General features: G+C 35.0%; 3 protein-coding genes and 1 long non-coding RNA gene across 7 annotated transcripts; 1 reads left to right on the top strand and 3 right to left on the bottom strand.

Annotated features, from left to right (window-relative positions):
* Window positions 1–4151: 4151 nt before the first annotated feature.
* LOC104816852 (WAT1-related protein At1g09380) lies at window positions 4152–9506 on the bottom strand. Its single transcript, XM_010545844.1, has 7 exons — window positions 9207–9506; window positions 7521–7583; window positions 7239–7355; window positions 6460–6712; window positions 5718–5876; window positions 5166–5317; window positions 4152–4642 (listed from the first exon to the last, which is right to left on the bottom strand). The coding sequence occupies exons 1-7, from the start codon at window positions 9383–9385 to the stop codon at window positions 4408–4410; spliced, it is 1158 nt and encodes a 385-aa protein (XP_010544146.1). The 5' UTR covers window positions 9386–9506; the 3' UTR covers window positions 4152–4407.
* Window positions 9507–14097: 4591 nt separating this feature from the next.
* On the bottom strand, window positions 14098–14712 carry LOC104816849 (protein NIM1-INTERACTING 3). The gene has a single exon (XM_010545842.2). The coding sequence runs from the start codon at window positions 14522–14524 to the stop codon at window positions 14195–14197; it is 330 nt and encodes a 109-aa protein (XP_010544144.1). The 5' UTR covers window positions 14525–14712; the 3' UTR covers window positions 14098–14194.
* A 252-nt stretch (window positions 14713–14964) lies between these two features.
* Window positions 14965–18840, bottom strand: LOC104816851 (glucose-6-phosphate 1-dehydrogenase 4, chloroplastic). Its single transcript, XM_010545843.1, has 12 exons — window positions 18508–18840; window positions 17848–18109; window positions 17540–17769; window positions 17339–17433; window positions 17081–17195; window positions 16748–16953; window positions 16556–16664; window positions 16434–16468; window positions 16200–16320; window positions 15876–16078; window positions 15585–15785; window positions 14965–15488 (listed from the first exon to the last, which is right to left on the bottom strand). Exons 1-12 carry the CDS (start codon window positions 18601–18603, stop codon window positions 15251–15253), a joined length of 1911 nt encoding a protein of 636 aa, XP_010544145.1. The 5' UTR covers window positions 18604–18840; the 3' UTR covers window positions 14965–15250.
* On the top strand, window positions 15425–18083 carry LOC104816850. Of its 4 annotated transcripts, none has more exons than XR_772374.2 (9): window positions 15425–15517; window positions 15665–15753; window positions 15911–15986; window positions 16194–16336; window positions 16475–16566; window positions 16754–17149; window positions 17522–17634; window positions 17746–17920; window positions 17993–18083. It is a non-coding gene; the product is annotated as an uncharacterized LOC104816850 (long non-coding RNA). The 4 variants fall into 4 exon arrangements; XR_772377.2 differs by having other exon boundaries at window positions 16177–16336; XR_772376.2 differs by having other exon boundaries at window positions 15597–15753.
* Window positions 18841–21891: the final 3051 nt, after the last annotated feature.

Below are 21891 nucleotides of genomic sequence, written 5' to 3'. Positions count from 1 at the left end.
AACATAAAAATTTAACTTTGGAAGAATTTTGTAAGGATAAGGAAAATTAATTTTCCATATTTTTTTTTGATGTAGGTAATTTAATTTTCAATATTTGGGGTGATCATTCTAATTAATCCTTTTTCGCTGGTCAGATGTCCAAAATGGTATGGAATTAAGCAATTATTTCAACGGTTTTTAATTTGATAATTTGGATCAAATGTTCTTTCCAATTAATACATATAAAATATTATCAAAATATAAATATAAATAAAATATGGCCACCAAAAGAATTAACGAGTGAAATTCACAAAAATCCTATATATATATATAGACCGTGATGCTCAGCTAAGAGACTCTACGCTGTTCAGAGTCTTGCGGTTTAATTTGCTGAATTAAACCAGAGACAAATGTGGGATCGGGAACGGTTAAATAAAACGAAGCGTTTTGTTCAGCCGAGGGCAACAAAGTAATTTGTCAAGGGGTTGTTAATGTTGTTGGTGACCATCTTCCTTTAAAACTGGAAAACGCCGATGAAGAGTCTGTACTTCTTCGCCATTTTTCTTGTTTTCGATCTCGGCGTAATCCTCTGTCAGAGCTCGCGGTTCGTGTTTAGTGAGGAGATCTTTGTCAAGTGTAAGGGCCGATCAATGCTAAGGGATTGCTGAGGTTTCCTCGGCCGAGACGTAGGATCCGAACTCGTCAAAGACTGCATGACATTGATCAAAGCGTTGAAAGAGGTTGGAGTGAGGAGACGCCATGTTTGAGATGATCGACTCTTTGCTTGCGGTAGCCATAGTTCTTGGTCCTACTGCGCATGTCATCTATCAGTTCCTGCGTTGATGAGTCCGGTTTTATCCATGACGATGATGATGTATTGCCTATGAAGCGGTATCAGGCCCTCGCAAAACAACTCTGATGACGAGTTCGGTTACCGAGTTTCCTCGGGCCTACATCTCGGCCGGACGGTACCGGCGAATCCACTAGAAGAACAGAAACAACCGAGAAGAACAACCCGGTGGCACTCCACATCACGATCGGAGGCTCACCGAGATTCACCAAGAAAGGAGACGCAACACAAACACACACTGAGTTACAGAACTCACCTAAGGTCACCGACCGCCGTCGCTCCTCCGCTTCGCCGGAAGAACGCCTCAGCCCTTCGGATCGTCTCTCGCTCTCTCGCTCTCTTTCTCTCTCGAACGTTCCTCTTCGAACCACGAGCGTCGAACCATCGTCCTCGAGTAACAAAACATAATAGGGTATTAAACCCTAACTCCGAAACGCAACGTTTCGGAAAGCCTCTTCCTCTTTCGGAGGGTTTCACTTTTCCACCAAATGGGCCGTGAGGCCCAACATTGCCGATGATTAGCATACAAAGGAATATCATGAAAACAGAGCGTAGAGATGACATTTTCACTCTGATGTTGAACATGAAGATTGTCTCTAAATGTATTTTTATAAGAGTTGCTAAACATGTTTTAATACATAGATACATATATATATATATATATATATATTCTCTCTCTCTTTTATTGCCATTTAAAGACTTGAATTATGAGGTCAGTTATAAAATGATCTCCAAGAATTTCGGATATCAGAATTATTTTTTTTGGTTATTGAGTTTTGAAATCTAATTTTGTATTCATGGGTTTGGACATCCCGAAATCTAAGGAAATGGTGTGACATATATCCATGGCATCAAGGCCTGAATTTTGTAAAAGAATGAGTTAGGGAAAAGTTTATATTTTAGTATTAAGAAATATCATGACGAATTTTGTAAATTTTAAGAAAGATTATGGACAAAGTTCATGTCATGTGAACTTCGGGATACACTATAAGCATCATGAATTAGCGAACATATTCGAATAGACAACAAAATAGAGGAAGAATGAAAGAAGTTCACATGGAATTCATTTCGATTTTTCAAAACATAGAAAGAAAAAGACAATTCTTTTGTCGATGGTCAAACCATTTTTTCCTGGAACCAACAACAAGAATGCAGAACTAGTGGAGATAGAAAGAGAGAAACCTTTAGGTGAGCTTACAATCAGATAGTATATGCTCTGTGGTACCGGCTCTCATCTAAGATTAAAGTACTTCTATGTGACCATTTTCTTGTCCAATAACCTCAATAACTTTTGAATTTAATGTAAGATTCACATACACACTATCCAATAATGAATACACAATGCAAAACTTAAGTCATCAAATTTTGGGTCGATACGAAACAACCTAAAAATCTTGGGTGATCAGTGACGAAAGGCAAATGAAAATTGGAGCTTTTCGCCGAAGAGGGAAATCGCGGAACCGTGTGAAATTTCATCTCTTTCTCATTTCTTCCTGACGTTTCAGTTTCTTCATGAAAAACCAAGCAATCAGATTTAAACTTAAACTACTATTACAAACCCCAGGGACTACTATATTCAAAAGGGATTATGTGATTTTTCGTCCGTTCCAGAATAAGTGGGGTCCACAGCCTGTTACTGGCAGTTTTTTTTACCATTCGATCTCTTTAATTGAATCTAACGTTAACACTTGCACTACTCTTTCGACCGAATATTGTACGTCTTTTATTTCATTTCTTTTGTTATGCAGTTTTTAATCCCAAATAACCCGTAAGAGTCTCGGAATTTCAAATAACCGAATAAAACCGGTAATTTATTCGTATATAATTTGGTTTCTTCCAACAACGGTTTGAAAACGAAGCAAATAATTTTTTGTGAAAACATGCTTCAAATGATTAATTGGTATTTATAATAGATATTAACCTTAACAGACCAGAGAGGAGAGTCTGTTGCCCTAATTCTGTCGCAATGGTGAACCAAGAACCGAATCAACGACGCAGACTCAGAATCTTGGGTGATCATGAAAATTGGGATTTTTCGTTCATTGCAGAATTAAGTGGGGTCCACAGCCTCTTGCTAGCCCTGTTTCTACCGTTCGATCTAACGGTCGTATATCTTTTATTTTATTTCTGTTATGTAGTTTTTCATCCCAGTCCCATGGTAATCCCACGAACCGAATAGAATAATTTTTACCAGTCCAAAATTTCACGTGGCAATTTTTACCAGTCAAAAATCCCACGAACGGAATAGAGTAACATATCTATAACTATATCTATATCTAAAAATGACAACATATTTTTTTTTGTTGAATTGTTACAATTATTCGGAATAAAAACTAATTAAATAAAAAAATATCAATGAAAGAGTCAAACGACATACATTCACCATACCATCGTACCACGCCATCATTTTTCTAAATATATAAATATATAACACCAAGAATATTAATATTACATCTTCATCAAATTTGCCCATCTTGCACAATGGAGTTAATAAGAATATTATAAGTAAACATTAGGATCTACTCCTCTTTTTCACAAGAAACTATAAACCACTATTATATTTACACAACCCATGTCCATATCGTCATTTATTTCATCTAAATAACTACTATCTATCATGATCTATAGAAAATCTATGATAATTTAATATTCAAAATAATATTAAGGTGTTTTATCATTCATGCGATATATTTTTCTCACAGTGTAAATAGAGATAGCGGGTTAGTTTATTTGACACAGAAAAAAAAAGTAGAAAAAAAAAACAAAAAGCATGCACATCTCTAATCTGATCCCACTCGGATGATACTAGCTATGAGAAATGATCTTATTCGTATGTAATTTGATTTCTTCCAACACATTAATAACGGTTTGAAAACGAATTTAGTAATATATATTTTTTTTTAAAACATGCTTCAAACGATTAATTGATTTTTATAATAGATATTAACCAAAATATATAAGATGTCCAAAGTCTAAATATCATCATATCGACACCGAGGATTCGTAGTTTAATATTATTTCAATAACTGCCCGTGAAATGTCCAAAATAATATTGTAACTTCGTTAGATGTTTCAACTAAATTAATCTCTAATGTTAATTTTGGTCAAGATATAGTTTTCAAATTTGAATCCCAATTTACCGGTTCAGTCACTTGTTCTCAACCTCCCCGGTTCAGCTGAACCAATTCCAAAACTAAAACCTCTGGCGGAATCAGAGACTTCCCCTAAATTTAGACATTTTCAAACAGCATTCGCTACACATTATAAATCGATCATACGTTGTGTTGGTGCATTTGTGACGCTATATAAATGGAAGAAAACGAAAAAAATTACCGAACGATAGCTGAAATAACGTGGATTGTACACTACCAACCGGAATTCACACTCAAGAAACCAGACGAAAAACACTCGAAACCGACAATCAAATTATAAAGGCAAAAAAAACAACAACATAGGTGTCGGTAACTTGGGTCGCAAGAAAGTCCGAAAACCGGACTGAGGCAGTTCGAGAGTTGTCGATGAGATCTATGATGAGTTCCGTTCTTTTCCGAGATTTCGAGATGGTTTCTCTTCAGCCCTCAGTTCGGTTTCCGTCCCTTTTCGCGGTCTCCGTCTTGATGGATCATGAAAATGACGCGACCGTTGTGGTCGGTGACCGGAGAAGAAGGAGACAATCTTGATTCGACATCTTCCTTTTGGTCTGTCTTCACGTTATGTTTCAACTCTTGAGTTTGTTCCATGTCGGCCGTTTCCTTGTCTTTTCCCCATAGCACTCCATAGAGCCCAATAACCACCAGAGCTGACCCCACAAGCCTACACAATCTCTCGATCATATGATCCCAATAACATACACATCCATATATGCATATGTATGTATATGTATATACATAAATATAGATGCGTGCATGGGTATATTTATGCATATTTCAGAGCTTGCTTAGATAAAAGGGGTGAGGTCAATTCCATTTCATTCATGTGCTTAGCACATAAAACTGTTTATTTTCTAAAGAAATAGTTAATGACCCCAATAAGTTATACATATACATATATATATATATATATGTGTGTGTACATGTATATGTACAGTGTATAAGTATATTTTATGCATGCGTGTCAAAGCTTAGATAATAGGGATGAGGTCAATTCCGTTCCGTTCAAAACCTTTTTTTTCTAAAGAAAAATTTCTTTTCCGATTATGCGTGTTTGCGTATGTTTATGCGTATAGGAAAATATTATCAAGTCGTAACGTTAGAAGGATCGAGAGATATTTATATACAAAAATATATGTGTATGTGTGTACGTATACGTATATGTATACATATAAGCAAGTACTTACGTGCCAAGGTAGAGTTTCTCCTGAAGCAGAGCCCAGCTGATGATGGCGACGACGACGAGCAACATAGGGCTGAAAACGGAGACATAGAGAGGGCCTCTCTTCTGAATCGTCCACGACATTAGGCAAAACGCTAACGCAGACGCCACCACACCCTGCGCTTGCACGACACCAGCGTTTTAACTTTTCACCAAATACAAAACCTACGGCGTTTGCGTTTGGAAGCAAACACAACCATTTGTATTAGAAGATCTCGGACACCATAATATGATAACCCGATAATGACGGATCTATAAAAAATTACGAATGGGGGCAATAATTTTGTAAATGTGATTTAACATAAACAAATTTTATTTTTATGGGATATCCAACATTTTTATCTATAATTTTATAACATTTATACAAAAAAATGATATTTGTTTTAATCAGTTATAAGGGTTTGTGACACCACTCCACGTCCCTATAACCCGACATATACTTTTGAAAGATCGGGTATCCGAAAATCGGACATTAGATAGTTGTGATTTTCATCTAAAGATGGATCGTGAATAGTACCGCATAGACGGCAGAGATGACTCGGATAGGAGATCTGAGAGACCAGTCGGAGAGTTTGTGGTCGGAAATCAGAGCAATGCCTCCGCATTGAATGCTTCCCATCAAACACATCAACAGCGTGCTTGTGTACGGTGCTGCAAATGTCTCCCCCATCTTTGTCTAACCACAAGAACACAGAAAGATCGAAATCGAAACCTTAGTGTTCGCATATACCCATCCTATAAACCTATAAACCGACAGTATCTGTGATCACCGGTTATAACCAAAACACAGAAACATCGATTGGAGAAATCAAGAGTAGAGGGTCCGTATAACACATGAATGAACCATAGACGACATTTTAATATGAACATAACCAATCGGTTTGATCCGGTTTAGTTATTTATAGATACATAAATTATAACCGAACAACAAAATTTAAATTTGGTTTGATTCGATTTATAATCATATCAAATTTAACCGAAATTGTCTGTCTTCATATGTGTGTGTATATAGGGTAAGATAAAAATCTGAACCGAACTAATTGAACCAAACCAATCCATCGGTTAACCAATTTTATTCGGCTAATAACTGAACCGAACACGATGGATTACCAATTTCACAGTCGACTGGTTATTTTACAAATGACCGAACCGTTTTTAATAACCGAACCGTTTAGTCCAGCCCTATAGATGAAGCATAACCGGTTAAAAACCAGATCAAGATTGGTAACAGGAAAAAAAAAAGGGAGGGGGGTTGAAACCTGGAGGATGAACCAGGCGGCCCAAGAGACAGCACCGGCCATGACAAGGAAAGGACCTAAGAAGAAGCTGGAGCCATTAGAGCTCGAGCCGAGGCTGGATATCTTCTCGGCGTAGGTCCAGTGGATCTTCGATTCTCCTATGCCGATGGTGTGACCGTGGTAGAACGACAGCAACATTGCTCCTGCCACACACACTATTGTCCCTACCACCTTCGCCTGTCCCGATTTCTTCTTTATCCCCACCACCTCTTGCCTATTTATTACGCCCATATCAAGAAACAAAGTTAATGAATGATTCCGTCAACCAATACCAATACCAAATTCAACCGAACCGAACCGGGTTGTATCCAATCAAATCCGGTTTTGTTTTTGGTTATTTGGTTTTCAAGTGATATTCGTTACTACAAATTATAAAACTAAAAAAGAAACGTTTGTTTTTGGTTTCGGTTTAAAAAAGAAATATTTATTTTCTAAACAAAAATTCGTTTTGATATATTATATGGACCAGAATTAAATATTATAACACTGAACCAAACCAAACTATTTCCATACCAAAAATATTTTATCGAACCGAAAACACTAAACCATAGACCGGTGTTGTTAGAAATTCTCACCCAATATGGTAAGCTCAAAATTTCATATAAATAGCTATAACTATATTAATGTGTATGTATATATATATATAGTAGTGGAATCATATTATATATTGTTTTTTACTCTTTTTTAATTCAAATAAAATAATTATTTATCATTGTATTTTTGAATAAATCAATATATACCTGAAAATTGCGGCGAGGAGAAAAGTGACCGCCGGTAAAAGATTGGTGAGGGCACAAGCAATCGTCGGAGATGAATTTTGTAGCCCTACGAAGTAGAACACTTGGTTTCCGGTCACTCTGCCACCCCGACCCCAACCAAATCAAAATTCGAAATATTCATATTACATATCTCAAAAATTAACACAAAAAAAATTATTTAAAATATACATTTATTTAAGTAAATGCACCGTAACATAAGATTATATATTATACTATATTAATTAGTGGTGATTTGGTTAATACCCAGTAACGGAACAGAAGAAGGCTTGGACAAGAACATTCAGTGTGACCTTGGGTCTCGTCTTCCTGCACAGAAAAACACGGTAATTAACTCATAATTAAATTAACTAATTGGTAATTATTAGTCTTAAAACGCTTTGACATGAAAAACACGCGCATACGAAACAGACAAGACACTCGCATGGTCATACATAACGTAAAACGGCGCCAGGTTGACACGTGTTCCGGCACTTTCCGGTGGCACGCGACACGTCACCCTTCATTCACTCTGCCTGTTTTGTTTTTGTTTTTGTTTTTCTTTTTTGGTCTTATGTCACAACACATGGATCGTATGACCATCCCTCGCTTTTCTCATTTATTTTCCCCGAAAAAAAAAACAATTACAATCATTTCTTTTTTTTTAATAACGAAATTTATCTTTATGTTTGGGAACCGGTGAAAATTTATCTTTATTTTTATTAAGGTTAGTTTTTTAAAATTATTTTCTATTATTTTTATATGTGATTTAAATTAAATTTTTATGTTAGATTGAATTTGACTAAAAATAATTAGATTATTATTTAGTTAGATTTTTGTATATCAAATGAAAATATTCACTATTTTTAGTTAAGTAATGATTGTATTAGATAGGTTTTGAAGATAAAACTCACTAAACTCGGAAGATTTTACGTATGATTTAATGTAGAATAATCTACATTAATTATTGATAATTCTATGAGATTATATATACATATATGTATAGTGTAAGTACTCAAAAAAGAGATTACTATTTTTATAAAAAAAATGGATTATTAATTTTATAGATTTACAAGTGTTAACCAATGCGTGAACTACCGGTTCAATTGGAAAAAAAACATCTATCTTTTAAAAAGGACGCTAGATTTACAACGTTTTTATCTTAAGAAAAGGCGATTAGTGTCCTTTTTAGAAACGAATAAGCCGCGATTATTACCTTCAATAAACACGATGGATTGACCTACGTAAATAATTGATTACCTTAATATCTACAAAATACACTACACTCGGCGATTTTTATTTTAGAAAAGATAGTCTGTATATTTTATTATTTAAAAAGATATTAATAGACACATATATATATATAGTTTCATAAACACGTATGTTTACTGTAGTTAACCTATGCAAACTTACAAATTTGTCCGACACTGATTACTTGAACTAAAAATTTACTGTGTTTTATTACAGAACACCAATAGAGTATGAGCATGTACATGCACGTGTGTTTTACAAATAAATGAAATTAAATAATTTACCTTCAATATAGACATATAGTATTATATAATCACGAACAAATTGAGCATTAATAATTACGCTAAAATAAAACACCTGAAAATATGTGTATTTAGAGCGTAATTTCCGGACAACTAAACCCGGTAGGGTGCTTAGTCTTGTTTTTTTATTCTTCTTATTAATTATTATAATTATATAAATAATAATTTAACAGAAAAAAAAAAACTTCAGAAGAGAGAAAAACTACACGTGATTAATTCGTAGGCTTATACTTTAGTAGAACTACGTACAAAAAATAATTACTTTTGTAAACATAGCATGCAAAAGAACTATCATCAACTCAATGCCATACATTGCGAATTCAAATATGTGTTTGCACGTAAGTGTGTGTGTATATATATATATATATATGAAGATATACATATTATTCATCATACGTACCGTTCGATGAAATAAGCCACCGGAAAAGTGGCTACGGTGGCGAAGATTTGGCGGTAAGCGACGAGGATAAGAGGCTTCATGCCGGCCTCCATGGCCATCTTCGACGTGATGTTCATACCCGCGTAGCCGATTTGCACCAACACCATCGCCAAGAACGGCAGCATATCTCCTCCCACCATCTCTTCTTTCCCCTTTTTCCCCTTACAAATGTGTAAATGATCGATTTGGTAGAGAGATTGAAAAAAGATCGGTGGGGGCACTGATAAAGTATTCCAAATCTACCTTTCTTTTGGGTCGGCCATGCACTTATATATAGAGGAATATATAGATATATAGATACGGAGTTCTCTGTTTGTATGTGAGTGTGTGTACATGTGTGTAGAGAGAGAGAGAGAGGAGAAACAGAAAAAAGGTGAGGGGAGATGTAAGAAAGAAGAGAAACGGTTCAAGAACGAAGTTTGCTTGTAACACTTGTGCTCTTTTTTAGGGCAAATCAACACGAAACAATATATATGCAGTATGCATATCATATATATTTTTGGCAACTTATTAAACTCGTTTCAATTTCTAATCCTCAAACCGAAAAGGAGTTTTTGTTCATTTTAAAATAATAATAATAATAATAATAATAATAATAATAAATTATTTTTTTTCGCTCTCTTTTGCTTTCTGTTGTGTTTTGGGTTTGGGCAGAACTTGTGAATACATGAATGGATCACGCATGCACGTCTTTCTCAAAAGCTTCAAGCAATCAACTTGCTTCCCCTGAATAAATAGCTGGATCCCCCGAATTTATCGTCTCGATTCACCAATATATTATCGAATAAAATCACGAATTACTCTATCTAGTTCTCGCTAAATCGAAAGCGAAACTCGTCGTGTTGTTCTTACATCTAAAAAGACCGGTTTAATTTGGTTTGGAATCTTGGATTCATTTATAATGATTCATTAATTGTAGTACATCGGTATTCATAAAACTTGCATATTCTAAACCGAACCAAAGTAAACCGGCCTGACGAGCCTTGTTCTCTAATAACACCTTCAAGAAAATAACTATATACGTTTCGTGTATAGTATACAATGTAAGATCATTGTCTTCATGAGATAGACAAATATCTCAAGCAAGATTTGATTAGATAATCCATGATATATATATAAAAAAATGTAATTCACATATATAGGTAACTAATGTATCTGCTTTACGTAGGTCTTCATATTGTCATCTTTTGTATTTGTATTTGTATCTTGCAGGGTTTATAATTTCAGTTTCGTTTCAGTTATTTTTATATACGAATTTTTCATGTTGGAATTTTTTTAGCAATATGGTTATTATTTACTTTCATTGTTTCAAAACTACATTTTCATTTGGCTTTTTAATTATTTGTATCTTCTGTTCGTGTTGAATTAATTTGATTTAAAGAAAAACACATATTTAATTGATTAAATTCGATTCAAATTCGGTGATACATTATTCGATTCAAATTTGAAAAAAAAAACATTTATGAAAAAATGATATTTTCAACCTACACATTCATGTACTTTTCCTTTTCCTTTTCACACACACGAAATGCATAGGTCCATAGGACGTTTCCTTGGAAATTTGCATCACAAAAAAAAATCGTATTTTTATTATGTTGTAAAGGAGATATTTTAAAATCTTAGACAATATCGAAATAAGCAATTCTATTACGAGTGCGTGACAATAGCAATATATAAGAATAATGTAAATCTCGTATCCGTTTATACGTTGAAAACCATAATATATATATATATATATATGAATGAAACTAAAGCTATATATATAGAATTTAATTAAATAAGAAAATATAAGGAGGAAGAGGCTAATATTTAATATTAGATATACAGTATTAGGGTTATATGCATCATCTAGTCATATAACATATTACACAACTTACGGTTACATCTGTAAGCCAATAATAACGACAACGATTATTATTATTATTATTATTATTATTATTATTATTATTATTATTATTATTATTGTTGTTGTTGTCCCATGGATCGTGTTTCTTCCTCCTCAAGCAACCTTCTCTTGAATTTTGCGATATATACGATCCACTCATTTCCTTGACGTAAACGAAATTGTTGCATAATTGTTAATATCAAAATCAAGTTTGTAAACTATGTACGTATATGTCTTTTGTTAGATGAATTTATGTATGAGTGTCCTTTTTTTTGTCCTTTTTATAGCCTCTATCAGTTCAAATTAAATTGTAAATATATATATATATATATATATCGTACTTATACTTTCGTTTATTATATCTTGTGAAAGAAAAGTTGATTGTACAACATACTTGAAACCAATGGCAAATATTTCCGTTTGAATCTATAAAATCGAACACGAACGAGACTAAATAATGCATAATCATATCCTGTTTAAAACTCGATCTAAAATTATTACCTATAATTTTTAGAAAATCAGATGAATAAAATCTAAAGCCTATAAAAATAATCTAAAACTGCCGAAATAATTTTTTAAATGACTATTTTTTACACAAAAATAATTTTAACCAGTTCCAATAAAAAAAAAACTAACATAAAACCGAAAATTATGTAGATTTTGTAGTATAATCAAAGCGAAATAAGAGAAATAAGCAAATTCAAAATATAATTTCAAACCTAATTGTCTATCCTTTTGATTAGAATGTTATTCAAATTTGAATAAATACCTATAAATATGATGTATATTTTTTATTAGGATATGTTCTTTTGATTAGAATGTGGGTTTATATATATATATATATATATATAAATTGAACAGATCAATCATGCATAATATACCAACACACACATATATATATATATATATGATTATGATGTCTTACTAAGTTGAAATAGCATGGATAACGATGTGTAATCTTCTAGAAACTCAAACACAACCTTCACAAATCCACAAGCCAAAAATACTACAAAGGGCGGTTTCATATTCCAAGTTTGTCTCATTAATTCATTTGAAAAATTTCCTATATGACCCAAAATTCGTTATATTATCTCGAATGCATTCTCATTATTAGTAATGTCCATAAAATAACCTATAAGATATTTTATTATAAATTTAATCGTTTGAAGTAACTAAACTTTTTATAAAAACATATATGAATAAAAGAATTGGATAATAGAAATTGTGGTATAGAGTTAAAAAAAAATAAAATCAGATTGACTGTAATTAGACTATAAAAACTTTGAAAACATTTTGCAGCCACATGCTATATATGGTGGGAACTGCCTCCATACAATGCCTGAGAAGGACGTTCGTTATGGACCGAGGTGATGAAAGGGTGGGTATGTTCATAACGGCGTGATTGCTGAGGCGGATTCATTGTTTTGGATTATGCCCGAGAAGAACGGGATTTCCTTGACTCTGATGCACGGTGAGTTGCTTCAAGTTGGACGAATCGATGATGCATACAAGTTGTATGATGTAATGCCGCTGAAAGATACAGCAGCGGATGAACTGATATGATTGGTGGGTTGTGAAAATGCAGGGGCAGTGGATGAGGCAAGAGAGATTTTCCGATGAGATGCCGCATGAAAATGTGATTACTTGGATCATTGTGGTTTAAGGGTATGTGCAGAGCAATCGTGTAGATGTTGCTTGGAAGATCATTGAAGTGATGTCGGGGAAAACAAAAGCGACGTAGGCTAAACAAGAATGGAGGGAGGATGATAAGTATCCACATTGGAAAATGAGAGGGATTTGGGCCAATATATAAGTAAGGGTCAAACCTCCACTCTTAAGCTACGAGTTAGGACCTAAACCTTATTAGAGGCTGAATAGCTTTTTGAGGCAATACCGATGAAGCCTGTTATTGCACGTAATGCCGGTTTGGACGAGAGTGGAGAGATATGGAAAGAAAAGGAGGGTCTTTGATCGAATAGTGGAGAGGGATGATTCGACAGGGAAAGAAAGGATTAGAATTTACGAGGGAAAAGGGTTTGAATTAGAGGAGCTTGAGCTGTTTACTCTCATGCAGAGACAAGGAGTTAGGCCAACGTTTCCATCATTGATCAGTGTACTCTCTCTCTCTCTCTGCCTGCTTAACAAGCCTTGACCATGGTAGACAGGTTCATGATCAGTTGGTGAGATCTTAATTTGATATTAATGTTGGATGCGGTGAGCTTGAAAGTGAAACTTGTCCTGTCCAGGTGGCTTCATTTAGCTGAAGTTGCGGCAAAGAAACATGTTGAGATTGAACCTGGAAATTCTGACCCTTACATCTTGCTGTCCAAAATTTATGGATCTCAAGGTGAGTGATCTGATGGAGCAGAACTGAGGAAAACCATGCGTACGAGGAACTTAAGCAAATCACCTGGTTGTATCTGGACTGGAGTAGAAAAGAAAGTGCCCATGTTCACTGGTCGAGGCATTAGAGAAGTCATAGGAGCATGGTATGATCTTGAAGATATTGGAGAAGTTAGATGCGCCATTGAGAGAAACAGGATATACAACCCTGATTGCAGCTACGAGTAAGAGAAGATGGTCAAACAGGTTTCATTAGTTCAAGAACAGCCAAGGTTCCCGCAGAGGTTATTGGTGATAGCCATATCACGTGATAAATGACATCCATACATTGTGAAACCAAAGATTAGGTAAGAGAAAGAACTCGGTCACCTATCCATCAAATTTGGCATGATGGGGATGGAAAAGCACTCTGCTTTGCTAATAAAACCAGAATTCACCTTTTGCCGGGTTAATGCGTCGGTCTATACGAGTGGTCATGGTGAAGTTAGCATCCGGCAACCTGATCAAATACAAGTGGGCACATTCTTCCTCAACACAACATGGAAGATGCGCATTCATGGCAAAAAGGCAGATGCTTTTGCATGTGTTTTGTTGTCGGGTGAATGTTTCTTGCCGGGGCAAAACTTGTATATAATGGCAACATCTATATATTTTTTTCTCAGTTACTAACATGCTCTGCTTCTTGTACAGGATGAAACAAACCTTTGGTTGTGGAAAGAAACTACAGAGACAGATTTAAGTCCAAATCGCTGCTGCTACCTTCAGATCCATCTCTCTTTTTCTGAGAGACGTCCTTCTTGGATGTCGGAGGGCTTGCATTGATGGCTTTTTCAGTGTTGTTCAGCTCTGCGTTCTCCGATAAAACCTCTAGCTGAAACGACGGATTCTTGTGAGGCAAAGCTCCTTCGCCGTGTACCCTCTTCTCCTCTCTCTCCGTGGAGCTCACGAGGTATTTTCGCATTTCTCTGGCATGTTTAAGAAAAGCATACATCTTCTCCATCTTATCTTCTTCTTTCTCTTCCATTTTCATCTTCTTTCTATCACCCTCCATTCGACCCTTTCCCTTACTGAATGTCCTAATGCAGAACTATGCTATATTATGTTGTCATGTGCATATTTAATAGCTCCCTGTATGCAGCTGCTAGGTCTAAAGGAAGAGTCTTTATATGGATAATTACAATGAAAGCACATAATACAGATGAGCGTAATGATAATTGTGGAAAATTTTTCCACGGATTTGGTGGATGACATACATACATTCAGCCTTAGTGGGAGATACAAAAAAACGAAAACCTTATCCAGAACCCTCGCCAATGTCGCATTTTGGCGTCATCCATCAGAATCTGTCTTTTTCTTGGTAGTCTTGTACAACTTGTGCCTCACAAGGGACCCAATTTAGCTGTCACTGAAACTTTTATTGAAAGTTGAAACCCAACACCCACCAAAACCCAGCAGGAAATACGTTTGTATAGCATACATACACGTCCATCATGTCAACATGCATCCGGTAATATAAACATGTGTAGATACATGAAAACATGCTTATGTGCATAAGTACATTAGGTACAGAAACCATGTACATCATCTATCACACGGGGCTACTAACCAAAGTCTACACTCTTGACCCATATCCAAAGTTCCCAACTAAACCCACCATTTCACAGGAACCATACTGACCTAGCTGCATTTCAGATCTGTTTTCAGTTATCTTCTCATTTGCTTGTAATATCTGCAGGAACTGTAGACTGATCTTGCTTGTTGCTGTGTTTTTTTTGTTTCAGTCATGTCCCCATGGTACACCATGTTTGGCCCAGAGATAATATGCTCCCACTGGTCCTCGCCCACCAAATTCGTACAGCTCTGGTGCTGTATTGTTCTTGTCTATCTCTTCCAGAACAGGATTCAGAATGCTCCAAGCTGCTGCCACCTCATCGCTTCTCATGAACAGATGGTTGTCCCCATCGATAACATCAAGAACAAGATGTTCATATGAATCGGGTACTTCTACGTTATACCTGCCATTTCAACGCCCAGGCAAATCACGGTAAAGCAACTATTCCCTGGACTTGGGAAGAGAGAATGATAAAACAAATGAAAAATTTGTGACTTGCCTGTCTTTATAGAGCAGGTTAAGTTCAGATGTGTCAAGCTGAAGACCTAAGCCCGGAATTTTGTTATTGACTTTTACCAGGATGGCCTCATCGGGCTCGTCACGTAGAATCAGTTCGTTTGTGGCTAAGTCTATGTTGAGCCCAAGACGTTCCCGGTAAAGGTTTCCAGGTACATGTCTGAACTGCATCCGAATCTCTACTCTTTCCACATTTTAAGTAAAGCCCATCATTCCATGCTATGTCAATGGGCACTTCCACTAAATTTTTCAAGAACAAGTATAATTTTATTACCTGTGCTTGATGAGACCAGTGCCGACTCTTATCAGGAAAGGAACACCATCCCAACGTCCATTGTCAATGTACAGGGCTGCAGCACAGTATGTTGGAGTGATGGTGTTCAAGGTAACATCGACCTTGTCCCGAGAACTGGTTTTGTACTGGCCAAGGATGACATCACTTGGGTCCAGTTTTCGTATTGACCTCAAAACCTTCACCTGGAAAAAAAAACACAAACACATCACTTGCCACTTCATTAGATGAAACAAGAGTCTGCTACTTGTCTGTAAGTCTTTGCCAACTCATAAGACAGTAGGCTATTTGCTCTTGCAGGTTGACCTTTTCATTCCGAATATCTTCACCATCCAGACTTATTGGAGGTTCCATGGCAAGTAATGCAATTGTCTGAAGTATATGACTGTGAACTATGTCCCGGATTATCCCATACCCATCAGAATACCTAGAAGGAGCAGGAGGTACATACATTAAAGAGATAGCATTTCGTTGTCTGAGAAACAATGGAATTTACTTCTGCATGGAAGAAATGCAGAGAATAGTATAGTCGTGTTTTACATTTCTTTCTGGGCAACTGATTCTGACACAATGATCTGCAGATGTTTGAAAACAAAGTGAAGAAACCAGACTCAAGAAGAAAGCTCATGGCAGCAATTTAGAAACATAAGAAAAGACAATACCTGCACATTGCGTAAGTATGTTCTGCTCCATAATGGTTCAAAAACTAGGTTCGAAAATCTTAATACTGTCAGGTTCTCAATAAGATTTCTTCCTAACATGTGATCAATCCTGCAATGGGTTAGAAAGAAACTGAAAAAAGATGAACCCCGAGAGCTATACATGCAGAAAATTAATGTAATTAATTTATGGACCTGTAGATTTGCTTCTCCTGAAACTTAGAGAGAAGAGACTTAGTCAACTGATGAGAAGAGCGTGCATCAAAACCGAAAGGTTTCTCAACTATTATACGAGTCCAGCCTTTTATGGCCTGGGCACTCTCCGAAAGGGTGCATGCCACATCCATGAGCGCTTCTTGCGGGACAGAGAGGTAAAAGATCCTATTTGCTTCTGATCCGCCCTGAAGAAGAAAAGCTGTTAAGGTATCGGTTATCTTGCTTGTTTATTATGATTGCTGGAGACATCAAACACAATCCCGTTTTATGACAATATTTAATCTAAAGTGCATTTTAAACATTCAGTGGCACCTCAATCTGCTTCATTCTCTCATTAAGACGAAACATCCCATCCTTGTTGTCATGACCTCCATTTATGTAGTAAGTTCTACTGAGAAAAGCATCAATCTTGTCCTCGCAATTTTGTCTGAAACATTTCCCATCATTGGTTAGTTAGCGAATGACAAACGGGTATGTGCGCTAACCTTGAACACCACAACACAATGGGGATATATTCTGAGAAAGAACATTAGGGTCATCCAATGGTAAGGTAGAACAAGAGATACACACTGATGATCAATGCGGCAAGTCAACGTGGATGCTATGATGGATCTGAGGTCTTTATCTGTCAAATTCTTTCTGGAATAACCGAATATGCCAACATCCTGCAACAATGGAAACCGATGAGTAGAACAACAGCTTTTTCTGCCACAAATGGAATATCGTCTTTTGCTAATTCTATTTGGTGTGCAGATGCTTGAAAATGCATACCTCGGGAAGGTAGCCGCTATAATACAAAGCAAAGAGTGCAGGAAAGATCTTCCTTCTTGCAAGCTCACCAGTTGCTCCTATAACAGCAATGCATAGTGAGGCCCCTCTTTCAGCACCTGTGAAATCATCCAAATATTGTTTCTGCACTTTCTCAGAACCATCAGTTCGATTATTTTCTTGTAAACTCTCTTCTTTTCCCAATGCAGTACCAGTAGTTTCCTCTGCAGAATCTGCATATATATATTCTCCAACTCAGGAAGTCTTTTACAAGATCAAAATGGGCACAGAGGACTCATCACCAACTCTACCTGGAGATAACAGTGAATCTCTTTGCTGAATCTGATCCTCACTGAGCAATTCTTGCTCTGAATGTGTTTTCAGGTGATCATTTTCATGTTTCGATACAGTTTTGAGCTCATTCACAAGCTGATGTTTTCGGTTGCCTTGCCTCAGATTCAAGCTCTTGATTATCCAAAGCTTCAAGCCGCAAAACCTTCGGCAAATATTTGAGCCTCCTCCATAGAGCACTAGACTGCCATTTCTCAAGGAACCATAGTCTCTTGCTGAGACCTGCATGCACACAAAACGATCGGAATTTCACACCATTGGAGCAAATATGGTAATCCTTTTGCCTAGAACAAGTTCTTGGAGCAAATCTGGAGATTTTTGTGATCATGTTCAGAGAAAAACATGGTATATTTTTCTGGGTTTTCTGCTAGGTCCAGACATCTTAAGAAGATTTTTGTGATCATCAAAATCACAAAAATCTTCTTAAGATGTCTGGACCTAGCAGAAAACCCAGAAAAATATACCATGTTTTTCTCTGAACACATTCGTTTCTCTGATCCTTTTACTGCATGTGATCGACAGGAACATGCGCAGATAAAGCTAAACCGATACCAAAACCACCCGATGATTTCCAAATCGAGGCTGAGCAGAAGAAACGAGAGCGTTTTTCATGAACTCACCGGAAAACTAGAAGGGACGGCGGCGGCAGCGGAGATCGGAGGAGGAACCGCCGCAGATCGAGAGAAGGGAAGCAAGCTAGTTGAGAAGGAAGACATGGGTTATGGTCGTTGCTCCGTGTCTGAGTGACATGAACACTTCTTTCACTCTTCGCGTTCTTCGGCTATGGGGTTTTTCACTTGGAAAAGTTGCTTAGGTGGAAGACAAGTGCAAGTTTCGGTTCTAGTTGTGGGTGCAGAGGATTGGACCCACATAAAACTTAAGTTGATGTTATCGGGACAAACTCAAATAAAGTAATCAACTGTTTGATTTCCTAACAAAACATTTTTAAACTTCTTAAAAACTTTAATACTTTTTTAATTTAAAAAATCATATTCTATTTTGATAAATACATCTTGTATCATTAACTTATACATAAATTATATATTATATAATCTTTCATTTTCTAAATTTAAAAAAATGATAATTTAAATATTTTAAATATTAATAGATCACAAATATTATCAGATTTTAATAGTTTATAATTTTTATGATAAATTTAACAATTTTTTAGTAAATTAATATTAATGATTATATATATAACTCAAATTAATATTAAATTTAAATATTACATAAAAAATTTGGTATTTGTATTTGACGGAGAATTTATTATCTAAATTTTTATAGAAATTCTATTTTTAATAAACTATATTTGTATAAATTACCGAAATTTTTATAATTTAAATAATTTTATTTTTATATGCCAAAAAATATTTCTATTAGACATCCTAAATTTCTTTTTCTAATATATTAATTTAATATTTTATTTATTCTATTAAATTAGACATATATCCTTTTTCAACCTATGTGTTTTACAATATACTTTACATTCTCAAATATATCCGAAGATCAAATTCAAATATATAAAATTGATATCTATATTATTATAAGATAGGAATTGCCTTTTCAAAATATTTAAAATCCGAAATTTGGATTTATATTTTCAAATAGATATTTGTGAATATTCAAGTAATAAAAAAATTATTATATATTTTAATTATTAAAGTATTATAAAGATATCTATTCATTATCTTGGTGTTTTTGTCTTTCTATATATATATATATATAACTATAGTTTATTATCTAATCATATAAATTATTCATATATAATCTATAAATTTATAAATTTTTAATCAAAAAATGATTAGAATTTATCGGATTCAACGGGAATCCGAAATTTTTATCGCGGATAATACATTTTGGATACTTGGAAATTTGGATTCAAATACGAGTTTTAAAATGCATAATCCATGGATTCAAATATCCTATAAAAATCCTGTATACGATATCGGTGTTGAAGTAGGAAAATAAATATGTGATTGGAGAAAAATCTAGATTTTGGTAGAACACAATATTATGTTAAATATTGTGAATCATATTTATTTCCGTTATATCTATATTTTTTTATTTATTTTATTTGTTAATTTTCCTATAAATATGTGAGTTATTTTCATTGTAATATAACAAAAAGAAGAAGAGATGTAGTAATAAAGTAATTCTGTTTCTTTTCATTTGTCTTATTTTGTTTTCGTATTTTATTTTTCTACAATCGGTACCCACACCCACCCTTGATCAACACTTGCATATTTTAAATTATTTTCTAAAAATAAATGCTTTTTATAATAAATCGACGGATTTGGACGAAAAAAAAACTAGTTCAAGAGGTTTAAAAACTAGGGTCGGACGTGGGGTTTTGAATATGTCGGATTTTGTTGGCATTCACCCCATATCCTTCTGAATTTGCCTTTTTAAAATTTGGTATTCAGAATTCGAATACCCAAAATCCAAATATTCAAAAACTGAAATTAATGATCCGATAATTTAGGATATCCATTAGCGGAACTATATGGAAATAGATCCATGGTGATCAAAGTGTGAGACGGATGTTGGGGTTTGATTATTCTCCAATATATCTTGCAATTACTTGGACGTATGCTATATTAGCTGGTTATTTAACAATATGTTTTTTTGTTGTTTTAGTTTAATTGTTTGTATTATCAATTTTTATTATATACTAAGCAAATTTAAAATAATATTGAAATGTGCATGAACTAATTCGACTTTTCTTATTGTGTTCTACAATAAAATATAAAAATAAATAAAACTAAATACAGGATTTCCAAAAACAAAAGTAAGAAAAAACATAATTTGGAAAACATGGCACAACATAAAATAAATAAATTCACATATTTTTTATTGTCGCTTTTGTTAATACTTTTGTTTTACGTTGTTTCTATTTTCTAATATCACATACGTTTTTTAATTATAACTATTTTTGTTTCAATACTTTTTTTTATCTGTGATGTATTTCAAAATACATTTTTTTGTGTGATAATATTTTTGAAAAGTTTTTTTTTTGCACGATTTTGTTTCGGAAAAACAATCGTGAATGAGTTAGAATCCAGAGGATAAAATTCAAAGGTCCTTTATATTAGGCATATTATTATCCTAAAATAACAAGGACTATAATGGTGAAATAATTTATTTATTGTTTAAAAATGATGCTAAACCTGCAAAACCTTCAACAATCATATTACTATACACACATATATATATATATATATATATGTATATGTAATCAATTAAAATAGGGAAAATGGCATAAACCCACATGAATTTATTCAAATGTGTAAAATCAATACACTAATTTTCAATTTGACAATTAACCACATCTGAATTCAAATTTTCCCATAATACACCACCAAATCGTGAAAAATTTTGCAATTACCCACATATGGGGATTGAACGTGTCAGCTCATAATCCGAACGCTGACGTGGTCTAACACATCATAATGAACCGCCACATCATCAGATGCATAAAATGCCACATCAGAAATTCGGGTCACTTCATCCGGTTCTCTGATTCGAACCGGTTTGTGCTTAACCGGTTAAAAAAATGATTTAGGGATTTCGAACTCTCTTTTCTTCCTCTGTTGGTCGAACACTCTTCCGGTGAGACGACCGAGCTCCAACGTTGCTCCGGCGTTCTGACGTTTCCAACCGTTGCGAACGGAGATTCCTCCGCCGTAACCCTCATCAGCTCCATCCGCTCCGCCGTCGTCGCCTCCAGGTTCAGATGAACAAAGTACTGATTCCTCGGATGATACAGAGCTCTTAGACCCCTCTTCAAGCTCTCGCAATCTCCTCTCAAACTGAAGATCAGGTAGGCGATTGTGGGTATGGATTCTTTTGAAGTTTTCGTCACGCGAAGCTTCGATTCGACGAACTTTGGATCAGATTTCGCGGCGGTGCGCGGGCTTACGCGGCGGTGAGAGAAGCGTAGGCACGCGGGAGTGAGGAAGTGGAGAATTTGGAGGTGATGATGAGGAGAGTGGAGGCGATGAAGA

This window comes from Tarenaya hassleriana, unplaced genomic scaffold, assembly GCF_000463585.1.
Source record: "Tarenaya hassleriana unplaced genomic scaffold, ASM46358v1 Cleome26, whole genome shotgun sequence".
In the NCBI taxonomy this organism is placed as follows: Eukaryota; Viridiplantae; Streptophyta; class Magnoliopsida; order Brassicales; family Cleomaceae; genus Tarenaya; species Tarenaya hassleriana.
This window is presented reverse-complemented; position numbering and strand designations above follow the sequence as displayed.